Here is a 13252-nt window from a genome sequence, read left to right as displayed (position 1 = left end):
GAGTCTTCTCTCTAACTTGAGAGGGAATATGTAGTTGATTATTCCTTAACATAAGACCCAACTGGACTTCATGTGTTTACATCTCTAAGAAAGGTGTATACTGTCTTTTGCTCAGTGCTGTTTTTTTTAAGATTTTCAGTTTACCTATCAAGGAACATGGTTTGTCTCTACATTTGTTTTGAAGTTTATGTGTGGTATTTTATAGTTTTGTTACTGTTATGAATCGCATTTATTTTTACCATTTCAACTTCAAACTGGTTTTGCTGGTATAAAGAAAACTTATTGGTTGTATGTGAGTCCTTGAGTTTTCTAAATATATAACTCGTGTGCAAATGAAGATAATGTCTTCTAGTGTCTACGCTTGTTTTGTTCATCTGGTGCCAGTGGGCGTGGCGTGCCTGTTCTGGCTTTAGTGTATCACTGTTTAATATGCTTGCTTTGTTTTGGTAAATCATCTGTATTGTAATATGTCATTTCTCTTTCTATTTCACTTAAAGCAAAAAAAAAAAATTATTAAATGTTTTTTCTCCCTTTTTATTTGTTGATAAATTATGTTGATAGATTTTTTAATGTTTTAGTTGAACTGTGTTGATTTCTAATGGTGTTAGATTTAACTCTGTTTAATCATGGGTTGTAACTCTTTTAAAACATTGCTACCAAGTTTATACTCGCTAAAGATCCTGCTAGTAAAATGAATCGAAAAGCTTTCCATCTTTTCTCTGCTCTGGAATAATATGAATAACCCAGGAAGTACTGTTCTTTTCATATCAAGTAGAATTCGACTATAAAACCACCTACCATTTTTTAGGTAGATCTTTGACTGTCTTTTTAACTTTTGCGATTATTAGTGAATTCATGTTCTTCCACTTCCTGAGTCAATTTTGCAAATTTGTATTTTGCTAGAAAATAATCCTTTTGCTCTAAATTTCCCAATTAATTGTCATAGCATTACATAAGAGATTTCCTTAAAATTATTTTAGTATCTTTGGTTATATTGCCTTTTTCATTCTAATGTTGTGTATTTTTGTTTTTATTTCTGAATCAGATAGTTAAAAGGATATATATTTAAGTGACAGTTTCAAAGAAGCAATAGAGTTGTAAATAAAATTACTAATTTATTAGTATTAAATAAAGCTACTTAATTTCTTTTCAGTCTTTTGATTTTGATAATAAAAGTACTTTAGAAATAGAATATTTTTAAGAGCTTTTTTAGTTATATCTGAGGTTTTAATATGAATTGTTCTTTTTGTTAGTATCTGGAGAATTTCTCATTTCAATTTTTAATCCCTTTGATTCAGAGGTTAACTAGAAAAAAATGCCTCTTAATTTTGAAGATAAATTTTTTTAGAGGGAAGGGTATGTGTAATGAGAAGTCATTTTGATCTTGACGTTAGAAAATGCTGCCCTTAATATCTGTGTTTTTGAAATTGATTGTTTTCTTTATAGCCAAGTATATCGCTGAGTTCTGTAAATCATGAATATAAGAGAGACACACGAGTATATGCTTTCCCTTTTCTCCATATTATTTGAGAACGTTTATTCCTCTATTGGTTACTTAAATATATATCTTTAAGCATATATTTCTATTTTATTCTATCAAAATTGGAGGTTTTATTTGTGCTCTTCCCCCTAATATATTATTCTTATTCTCTTCCCTCACCTCCACTCCCCTTTACTCCATCTCCAACTCCTGGATAATATGAAATAATGTAGACTTTACATTCTACGTTATTAAGTTTGCACTGGCAGAATACTGCTTTTGTTTAAAAAACCCATAGTTATGTTATAGTTTCAATCACAGTATTACCTACTTAGATTTAAATTTCACTTATATATGTATTTTGCTCACTGCTGTTTTTTATACTTTTATCTCTTTCTGTACATGGAGATTTTTGTTGTTATTTTAATTTTCTTTTGTTAGAAGCATTTCCATGAATAAATTCCTTAGAAAGCCTTACTGGACGGTATACGTAATGAGCTATTGGATGCCCAAATGCTTTTGTCTGTCTTCACATATGAGTATTATCTTGGCTGAATATAGGATATTTTTATTTCAGTTATTTTTTTCCCCCTTTAAGTCTGTAAAATTGTCCTGTTCTCTAACTTCCAGTATTATAGATGAGAAGTCTGCATGGGTCTTGTTGTTTTTTTTAAGTTACTTGTTCTTTCTATTTAGAAACTTACAGGTTGATTCCTATTTTTGAAGGTTGGAAATTCAATTTTTTCCCCCCAAGATGCCTCTATTTAAGTGTTTTTCCACCCTACTCCCATCTGTAATTAATCTTTCTTGAGACTTCTTGAGCCCTTTCAACCAAACTCAAGTGTTTAGCCAGTTTAGGGATTATTTTCTTCCAGTATTTCTTTGATTATGATTTCTTTCTCTGTTCCTTTTTCTGATTCCTATAATTTCCATATTAAAGCTCCTGGATTTATCTTCTGTGTCTTATATTTTCATTCATGATTTCAGGGGTGGGGGTGTTACTAATTTAGTTACTTAAGTGTTATTTATTCTAGATTACTAATTTAGTTTTCTGCAGTGATCTTTCTTTTTACCTTTCTCTGAAATATTAAATTAAAAATTATGTTTTTTGGTTCTAGAAACTTTTACTTGTAAAGTTATCCCTCTCTCCCTCCCTCCCTCCATCCCTTCCAGTCTTTGTGACATGATAGTAGATGTCTGTTTCAGTTTTTCAGCCTGATTCACCTTCATTCATCTGGCTGTGGATACTTAAATAGGTTATGACCGTTCTCTGTTGCATAATGTTAGCAGTTGTAGAATCTCACAACACGTTTATATCGTACTGTTACCTCTTTCTCAAATAGAAGAAGATAAAATGCAAGACATTTTTTGTGAGCCCAGTGGTCATTAGGTTGGCACATGCTAAGGCCTTTTTGTTTGAAGGTGTAAGGAAAGACAGTTCCCTGTTTGGGGAAAGATAGTGTTCTGTTCGCGGATGCCGGGAGAGTTCTACCCTCAGCCCCTCACGGAACTTCTTTCTCGTTCTTGCACTGTCAGAGCAGCCTTCTTCCCTTGTCCCCTTGTCCCAGTGGGATTCTCTCCGCTACTGCTGCCTATCTGGGCAACTTAAGGATTGCTAGGCTTTGAGCAGGCCCATTGAAAAGAAAGAAACTCTTCCCAAGTCAGTCTCTTTTCCTTCTTCTTAGAACAATTTTTTAAAAAAACCATTTCACAATTGCACTTTCTTGATTTTCATGTGGTTCCATTACATGAGGTTTCAGATGAATCAAGATTTAGAGTCTCCAGGATCCAGTTATTTTAGTAATTTAGTAGCAGGGTGAAAGGGAATCCAGAAGGCACCCTCAGTTGTTCATGTTACATGACTGTTCATGCAGAGCTACTGGTTTTCCCCTTGCTTTTTCCAGATGCATTTGTGTTTCACACTTTGCTTTGTTATCTCAAGAGCAGACATGTTAAATATCTTTCCTGTGCATACATACTTTTAATACTTTATCCATACATGCGAATCAACCTGTAAGTGTTTGTTGGCAAACTCGACATATAGTCAGTTCTTTCTGCTTGATTGGCTGATACGAACCTCTTGGATAAAGAAGTTAATACAGTTAATACCCATAGCTTTGGGGTATTTTCTGTGTCCCTTGGCTGTTCATTTGTTATTTGGCGTCTCTTCAGTCTCCTGACATCTTTTACATCATTAGCTGTTCAAAAAATATTTATCAAGCACTTACTGTGTGTAAAACACTGTGCTACTCACTGGAGTAAGCAAAACCTATTAGGTTCCCTGCCCTCATAGAATTTACTCTGGTTTTGTTTTTTTTAATACAGAGGTTACAAAGTGTTGGCTACATCTGGCTCACAGATATTTTTTTGTTTGGCCTACAGAGTATCAAAAATGTCTTTTTGAGGCAATGTTTTGAAAATGAGAAATTCACCTAAAAATCTAGCTTTGCAGCTGCTTTAAATATATAATGCCCAATTTGTCACAATTACCCTAAAACCCTAAAACCGGGGCCAAAATCACTTGGCATTTATTATCACAATTGTGCTGTCCTTTTTCCTTATAAAATAGTTTTTGAAAGATAAGCTACTTCTTGAATGTTTTCTAGCTGTGTCCCGTTAGGCATTTGAGTTTGTGACCCTGGTACACTATCAGTCAGCCTTTAATTTTCTTACAGATGGAGAGAAAGCAGAAGGGAAGGACCATTACACTTCAACCTCAATCCACAAAAGCCGTAGGGCATACACATTGTTCTACTCCTCAAATTTATTCTTACAAAATGATAGCATCCTAGTTCATAAATCTGATGATAGTTCTGACATAACATAATATGTATTGTTGCATGCTATAATACCACGAGTTGATGTTTTTTGGTTTACTTCAATAATGCTATAGTAAAATTTTGTTTGTATTCAGCTAACATTTATTTAGAGCCTTTTTAGTATTTTCACATTCATTAGCTCTTGCATTTTTAATTATCAATATTAAAGACCATGTGAGATACAGGTATTATGATATGCATTTTATTTGAAGAAAATGAGGCTCAAAGAGGTTTGTGCGTGATCCACAAACCTTTCTTCTTTTGCCACGAAACTGCCTTCCATTGGCATTATCTCGTTACATCTTCACAGCGATCTTAAGAGACAGGTAGAGCAGGTTTCATCATTTCTTTAGATTGGAGAAAACAAACTCAGAGGAAGAGTCCTTTCTTGACAAAATCACATAGCTGGTCACCAGAACATACCTGCTCCTTGCCGTGTATGGTGCTAGACATTTAACAAGTATCTTATTTAATTTTTACCACTACAGTCTGAAGTAGCTATTGTTATCCCTGTTGTCTTCCTAAATAAATTGAAGAGTTGAAATTTGAACCTAGAACTGTCTATATAAGTAACACTTTTTTGTTTGTTTGTTTATGTTTGCTACATCGTATTATCCAGATTGCTTGGCTCATTTTTTGTTGCTGTTAAGAGTAATTCAGCTTTTGTGGGTTTTTTTAGGACTGATGTTGTTCTCTCAGCAGTTAGTCAAAACAAAAATGTACCTGAAACTTAAGTTTAGTTCAGAGTGTATCTTAATTCTATTTTTGTATATATTCAGCAGTATATATATATATATATATATATATATATATATATATATATATATTTTATATATATATATTTACCTTTTAATGTGTAGGAAAATATTTGCGTAGGGTGTAGCAAATCAGTGTGCATAATTGGTTTTAAATTTTGGCTTATTGTTGATTTGTGACAGGGAGGGGGCATAGGAGAGTTACCTTAAAATTTGGTTTGAAGATGGGGAATAATTTGGTAATGTAATAATGTCTTTGTGTAATGTAATTTGTATGACTTTTGGCAGCTTGTCAGGTACCTAATTTTATAAAATATTTAACCCTGAGTTAACTTTTTTGTAGGCAAGTTAGGAACAAAAAGGTCCAAGGAAGTTAAATCTATAAGTATTAAGTGTTCCTTTTGTATATTTTACTCTTTAGAGTTTATAGTTTGGGTTCCATTTTACTTTACTTACATTTTCTTAGAGAAGGCACCAAATGTCGATTTCTATTAATATAATATTCCCAAGAGTACACATTTTTCCTTAAAAGTCATCAGAAGCATCACAACTTCTATCTCCTTTTGAAGAATTAGTCTTAATTTTAAATCAAGTTTCTAACAATGCAGATGAAAGGTGGCTATGTGTTTAGTCAATTTTCAGTTACATTTAAACTAAAGAAAGTGTCGATGCAGTAATTGTGAGTGGCATCTGGGCAGAGGAAGCCAGCAATTCCTGGTCAAATCAGAGTAAGTGTCTAAAAAGATAAAAGCTGACACCGACTAGGAACTTTGAGTTTTAGACAGTTTAATAAAGGCTGTTCCCATGTTTTTATTGATATTTGTCTTATAGTAAAAATGGCAATTTCCCTGTTAAGTATCATTTCTAATTCCTTTTAAAATATTTGAGTACAGTAACAGCTCATGGATCTATAACCTAGAATATTAATGTTCATTTCTTTTAAGTCCATTAGAGATAACTTTACATCTGAAAGTATTTATTAACAAACCTTGTGAGCCCAGATTTTCCATTCTTTGAGTAATTGCTTCTTACTAATGTTGGAATTCTTTTAATTCTTGATTTTTCTAGGGATTATTTCACATTTCAGCTGCTTTTGTTTTCTACTGCTATCATTGAGGGTTCAAGAACAAAAAATAAGTCTTCAGGTAAAACGCCTGATCCATAATAGTGCTTGGCATTGTATTTTGCTGAAAAGATCACCTGTTTGGATGCTTGATCTAAAAATAAAGTTGTGATGATTATGAAATTTTCGCATGGAGTTTTTCTGGCTGCCTCTAACAAATTTGGTTTTATTTGTTGTTTTTCTTTCTTTTTTTTCGAAAAGGATTTTGGCTGTCTGCTTTTTTTCATGTTGTCTTGATCTGTAATAACCATATGGATATGTGCTTGTACTTGCTAAATATTTTAATTTTGCATATTTGGCTGCTCGGATTTTAAATAATTTCTTTGGGTAATGCAAATTAAGAGCTTGACGCTATGTGTGAAATCAATTTACAGAAGTTTTTAATTAGTTTATGAATGTATGTTTCTTATCTACTATATATTTTAAGGTTTCATATTTTACTAAAATTAAATAAAATTTAAAATTTATAATGTTTATAGTTCCTCAATTGCAGTAGGCACATTTCAAGTGTGCTTTGCAGACCATAAGTGGCTAATAGCTACCATTTTGGCCAGCACAGATAAGAGACTGTTTGACATCACAGAAAATTCTACTGGACAGGCCATTGTCCTATCCAATAGAAGGAAGGAAGTAGTAAAGTGCAAGCTCATTTCTGATACCAGTTTTTATAACAGTTTAATAACTCCAGAACATAAAACCTATGACTAGTCTTGAGCTATTTCCTCTAAGTAAGATAGCCACCCCCATCTTGAATATTTCAAACTTGAAGTTGCCTAAAACCATTCATTTGTTTTAGTATTTATGCTGTCTTACTAAGAGTGAAGTTGTTTCTTATATCAAAATTCATACCGTAGTAAAAAGGCCAAGGGCTTAGCCTAAATATGAATCCTGACCCCAGGACTTACTAGTTTAGTAATTTCTGGTAAATTACTTAACTTCTTTGAAGCCTAGTTTTCTTATCTGTAAAATGGAGGTAACATCAGTTACCTCGTAAGATTAATAAAAGACATAAATACATGTAAAAGCATGTAACAGAGTGGACATTTATAATACTTTTAAATATAGAATGAAGCCAAAACATTTAAAAATTAATTAGGCAGTGTCATTTGTGTGGAATCGTTGCCAGCCTGGAAATTATAATAGGTCTCTAGAAATGGCTAGGTCAGGAGTATTCTGTGGAAGTTTCTGGTAGCCAAGGGATTATTTATGACATTGTGTAAAGTTGGAACTAGAATACCAGAAGGGAGAGAAAAAGAAATAGAAAAATGACTAACTTTGTTTTTGGGGAAGTCCATGAAGTACTTTCTGATAATAATGATAATAAAAACTAGTATTTTATAGTGTTTTTATAACATAAAGTCTTTTATGTAATTATTTAAAATTTATTCTCCATAGTATTTCGAATGCCATTATTATACTAATATTTTTAAAAAGTGAAAGGAAATTCAAGGATGTGACCAACATATTGAGGTTACATAGCTAACAGTGAGAATGGAAACTCATACTACATTTTCAACTTCAATCTTACGCTCTTTCTACTTCAATATGCTGTTCCCTTGAAAGCAGTTGTGTTTCTGAGGCAGGTGTATATTGCAGAATCTCTAGGGATGGGGCCCAGGTATATGTCTTTTTTTTTTTCCTGTGTTGAGACAGAATGTATACCTAAGTGAGTCTGGTGCCAGTCTTCGCTTAAAACGTATTGCTCTCTTCCAGGTTTAATTCTTCTTTTCCGGTATCACTACATCTAAATTAATGCATAGACCACATGAATAAAACAAAGAATTAGACTGATAAATAACGTACTGATTTAACCTTTACTGTTCCAGATATTTAGGTAGATCATCAGCAACACTTTTGAAAAAGCGATGCAGTTTAGTTTCCTGTTCTCAATCTCGAGTGTCTCTGCATTTGACCCGTGCTGGTGGTGATGGGGGACTTCAGACTAGCCAACTATGGTAGTTAAATCTATTAGTGTTCCCTTTTCTGCTTCCCTAACATCCGTTTTGGCCATTAGCAGTCTGCTCTCAATGTTGACAGGTCCTACAGCATCGACTCCTCATTGCCTGTAGGTAACAACGTCAGGAATGTTTTCCATTGATTGGCTAAAAGCTTTTAATAATCTTTTCGCAGTTATCTTAAGGTGCTTCAATGTGGTGGTATTTCCAGGCCCTATTGAATTCTGAATGTGTCACATTACTAAGTTCAAAACTGAATGAAAAGACAGTGTCACATGGGGTGGGAGAGGTGAATACTCTAGGAATGCCCCAGCTAGGCAACAATAACATTGCACAGTGAGTTTTCAAAAATGAAAAATATTTTTAAACATACAAAGACAGATTCTATTGGAAATAAGACTTTGAAATTGGAAAATTAAGCATTTGCTATTTGATAAGGCATTAACTGAGGTTTTGCAGTGAGACTGAACTGTCTTTTAAATGCAGGGTTGCTTTTCAAAATGGAGCTGAGCAGTGGCGATATGCTAACATTAGCTTTAGATTTTCTGAGCTAAGATCATTTCACTAGAAGCTATTTACAATGGATATTGGGCTGCTTCTGCATTGAAATTAAGGTGTTTAGGAAGTTCTTGTATATAGGTGTACCTTTCTTAATATAGAAAATACAATTGGGATTATTTTTCATTAATAAGGTTTACCGTGCCGTGTTACTGACTTTACCGTGTTTCCCTGAAAATAAGACCAGGCCAGACAATCAGCTCTAATGTGTCTTTTGGAGCAAAAATTAATATAAGACCCAGTCTTATTTTATTATAATATAAGATCCGGTCTTATATAATATTTTATATACATATATATATTTTATATATATATATATATATAAATTAATAAAGACCCAGTCTTATACAATATAATACTGGGTCTTTATTAATTTTTGCTTCAAAAGACGCATTAGAGCTGATTGTCCATCTAGGTCTTATTTTCGGGGACACAGGGTAATTCTAGATTCAACTAAAAATATTTTTTTAAACTAAGTACCTACAAAGGGTAACATTATAGTCTTAAAGGAAATATCATTCTGTTAATTATGTGGAGATTGTATTTATCTTTATTGTACAATAAATAAATTTTCTTATGAACAGGATAAACCCAAGGCTTTTTAAGACATTCAAGTTTTCCCAGCTCAGAGATTTTTAAAAACCTATTGCAATAAAGAAATGAGATTTGGTAGTCATAGGTCAACATAAAAAGTATTGTAAAACAGCTATTTTTTGTGTATGTGAACAATGGATTCAGGAACCTGTATTTAGTGGATTTCCACTTATTTTCATTTTGTGTTGAAAAATCTCACATAGACTTATGGCAAAAATGTGGCAATACTTCATTTTTTAAAAGCTGGTCTATCTCATTTTCTTAATTTATGATAATCAAGATTTTTATGGTTCATTAAGACTTAAATCTAGATGCATTGATAATATATTCCAAAACGTGGAAAATGTGATACCCTAGTCCATCAATTCTAAGACTCCCTTCTTTTTCATACTTTGACAGCTATAAAAAATGAGATGCGTCTTAAAATTGATTGTATCATAGTGTAATAGAGGCATTTTTTTTATTTGGTGGTATATAAAACGAATGGATAATCACTGATGAAAAGACAGTGTCATATGGGGTGGGACAGGTGAATCCTCTAAGAAACCCCCATATAGACAGCAATCTCATTGCATAGTGAATTTTCAAAAATTAAAAATGTTTTTAAACACACAAAGACAAATTCCATTGGAAATAAGACTTTCAAACTGGAAAATTAAGCATTTGCTATTTGAGGCAGTATCTGAGCTTTTGCAGTGAGAGTGAACTGTCTGATAAAGGCTTGGTGAAAAGTGATGGTTTAGTTTTTTGAAGTTTATTATGATGTGGTATACCCTTGTCGTGAAAAAAATCTAAGTGGTGAGAATATACTACACTATTTGGAATTATAGACCTTTACTAAGATCTTTCAGTGCTTCCTTCAGATGCTTTTCTTTTTGTACTCAGTACTATCTGTCATCCTAGTGTCAAATGACAAAACTAAAACAATTCAGTAATGAGTTTGGTGTTCTTTACTCACGAGAAACCAGTGCAGGGATTGGGGGAGTACAGGGACTAACAAGCACTTCCTGAGAGGTTTGGGGCAAGAGCGAATTTTATACAGTGTTGGAAGAGGTGACATTGAAAGGGTATGATTGGCTAGGAGGTCGGGCCTTTCCTAAGCCTAGCAGGTCCTATTTTGTAGGATAAGCTAAGCTAGCTAACGCTGAGTGGGAGGATTGTGATTGGGTTTAGGTTTCCTTGGCAGTGAGGTGTTCCCCATAAGTAAAGGCTGAATTAGGTTGAGATTTGTGACAGGGGCAGGGCTACTGGGGTGGCCTCCATTTTTTGGGTCCCTGTACTCCAGTTAACTTTATCACTAGTTAGGTATTTTACATTAAACTGGTTCCTATCTGTGGAAAGCTATCTAGAATAATAAAAGAAAAATGGAGATCAAGAGAAGGAGATAAGACTTGGGATGGAATGGGGGAAATGGGTGGGACCTTCAGGATTAGAAAAGAAAACTGGGGGAAGGACGGGTATGCGCAGGGTGGGGGGGGAGGGGGGCATTATTAGCAGCATTTTCCATTTACCCAGCTTTACTTGTCCAGAAATCTTTCTCTGGTTAAGTCTCTAATTATGATCTATTAGTTTGTGAGCTACCCAATAGTTAGCTCAAAATCACGTCAGCCTTATTCCCTAGATTCCAAAAGCATAAATCCTTCTTGCGAAGGCCTTTCCTTTTTGTGAAAGTTGCCTTGTTACCCCCTCCTGCAGCCTTACAGGTAAATCGTTTGCTGGTACTTTCTCTTTTATAGACCAGATAGTGTCTGTATTTCCCCTTAGTATGCTGCCTCAAAATGAATAACTAAAAGAGAAACTATTACTTATAGAATGAATTTTTCTACAAGGAACTGTTACAGTTATGTGCACAACTAAATTCATTGGTTTTTATACTAAGTATGGGACTACCAAACACTTAATTTTGGGAAACTGTCTTGTTCTGTCTTTTAGCATTTAGGTAGAGATTGGTATGTCTTTCCCCTTTCACTTATTTGATTTTTACTTCCAGAAACAGTAATTTATTTATTTATTTATTTGTGGTATAAGTTCCTATCGCATGTTCCTGCTTTAGCTATCTGTTCTGTAAACTTACTGAGAATGTATCCCCTTTAGTTTTCCCATACTCTTCAGTAATAGCATGTTGTTAGTTATTTCTCATTTAAAGAGTCAACATAGCATATTTGGCTATTGATTCTATTTAGGCAAGATCCTTTTAAAAATGTTAATTGAACATTAATAAAGTATAATTTAATATTTCAGTATAAAACATAGAGAAACCTTTGTTTTTCTAAAAAGAAAAGGAATTTTTAATTTAGAAAGATTAGTATTTTAAACACTGCTAGAGGGGCTCTGGAAGCTACTCTAATTGCTACCTCACTTAGCATCGGCATGAAACAGAATTCAGAAGAATTGGTGCATCCAGTGTCAGAAACCCTCATGATTCCAAAGTCCCTTTCAGAATCTACACAAAAGCTTTGATCTGTCTACCTTTGCATTTTCTTGAGTTAAGTACATTTTTTAAAGTCCCATATTCAAGGTGATTTCTTTAACTTACCGATTTTGTTATTTTAGGATTTTTAACATTATAGTAGTAATTTCGTGTCTTTTCAGCCACATGCACACAACTTTTTTTTTAACTATCTTGGGCACCAAATTAACATTGATTAGTAGGAGAAAGTGAATTCCAAAAGACAAATAACTGACTTACTGGTAAAGTTTCATAGCAAAATCTATGCAAGTTGGAGGATTCTGTACTATTGTTGCTTATTGTAATACCTCAGTGAAATGGAAATGAGAGACACTATTTATAAGTAAAGGTAAACATTACTCACTGATTGATGAATAGTATTTCAAATACAGGTGCTGAATTTTATGTGTTTCTGACAAAATATGCTAGTCACCACTCTTTACAAATTAACATTCACATAATTCTCCATTCAGGTTTATTGTCCTGAATTCATTTTCTCTTTCCTCAGAGGATGTCCTGAGTAAAGATGCTGGGGAATGTGCAATATGCCTTGAAGAATTGCAGCAGGGAGATACGATAGCACGACTGCCCTGTCTATGCATATATCATAAAGGGTAAGTTTATTCTGTTAATCAAGTTGGTATTAGAGTAAAAGGTCTTTCTCAAAGTTTCAGACATTGTAGTTAGGGCTGAACAGTTTCTTCTTCATTGAAACTCCCTCTCCCCATTATCTTAAAAACTAATGCCTTTTTTTCCTGCTAGAACTAAGATTTAAGCCCACATCTGTTTGCATCCAAAAGTTGATTTGTTCAGAATTTACTATGACCCAGGTGTTGTCCATAGCTTCTTCGGTAGGTTATCTTATGTAATCATTGTAATAATCTCATTTCACAATTGAGGAAATAAGCTGAGGGACCATAGGAAATCTCTCCAACGTCACGTGGCTAGTAAATGGAAGAGCTGAGATTCCAGCCAGTTCTGTTTAACTGCGAAGCCTATCTGGTTTCTCATAAAGTACTCTTGGTTTCAAAGCAACAGAGGAAAAATTTTAAATAAAAAAAAAATTTAAGTTAACCAAAAAAGAATAGAAAACTATAACTTTCAAACCAATAAAAGGAATAAGGTGGAACTTCATTTAAAAGCAAGAGACAGGGGTGGGAGAAAGTATAGAGAAAAACCGAAAATAGTACAAAATAAAGAAAAATAAATCCAGTATCAGTAATTATAATAACGCTAAATAGAACAAACTCACTAGTCAAAAACATATTGAAAGATTGGGATAGGCTGTTAATAATTAGCAACACACTTAAACATAAGGATATGGAAAAATATGAGAGTAAAGGAATAGAAAACTATATCCAGGCAAATTTTAACTAAAGGAAAACTGACAAAGCTAAATTAGTATCAGACAAAATGAACTTTGTTTCAAAAGGTTTTATTAGTATGATATGATAAAAGTATATAGAATTCAAATTTTTATGTACATAAAAACATAGTCTCAAAGTAAAATATTTATAGA

General features: G+C 33.3%; 1 protein-coding gene across 5 annotated transcripts in view; it reads left to right on the top strand.

Annotated features, from left to right (window-relative positions):
• ZNRF2 (zinc and ring finger 2) overlaps window positions 1-13252 on the top strand; it is a 79200-nt gene that overhangs the window by 49858 nt on the left and 16090 nt on the right. For 3 of the 5 annotated variants that reach the window (XM_074340939.2, XM_074340941.2, XM_019726189.3), the window contains exon 3: window positions 12242-12347. The exons of 1 other annotated variant lie outside the window; for it this stretch is intronic. In XM_074340939.2, the coding sequence (XP_074197040.1) occupies window positions 12242-12347 (106 nt within the window). Of the gene's footprint in view, window positions 1-6122; window positions 6305-12241; window positions 12348-13252 lie in introns of those variants that run through there. One more of the 5 variants, XM_074340940.2, reaches the window with a different exon arrangement.

This window comes from Rhinolophus sinicus, chromosome 4 (assembly GCF_057876585.1).
Source record: "Rhinolophus sinicus isolate RSI-liver-muscle chromosome 4, RSI-T2T, whole genome shotgun sequence".
NCBI lineage: Eukaryota > Metazoa > Chordata > Mammalia > Chiroptera > Rhinolophidae > Rhinolophus > Rhinolophus sinicus.
The sequence above is the reverse complement of the archived record's forward strand: the minus strand, read 5'-3'. Positions and strand labels throughout refer to the sequence as shown.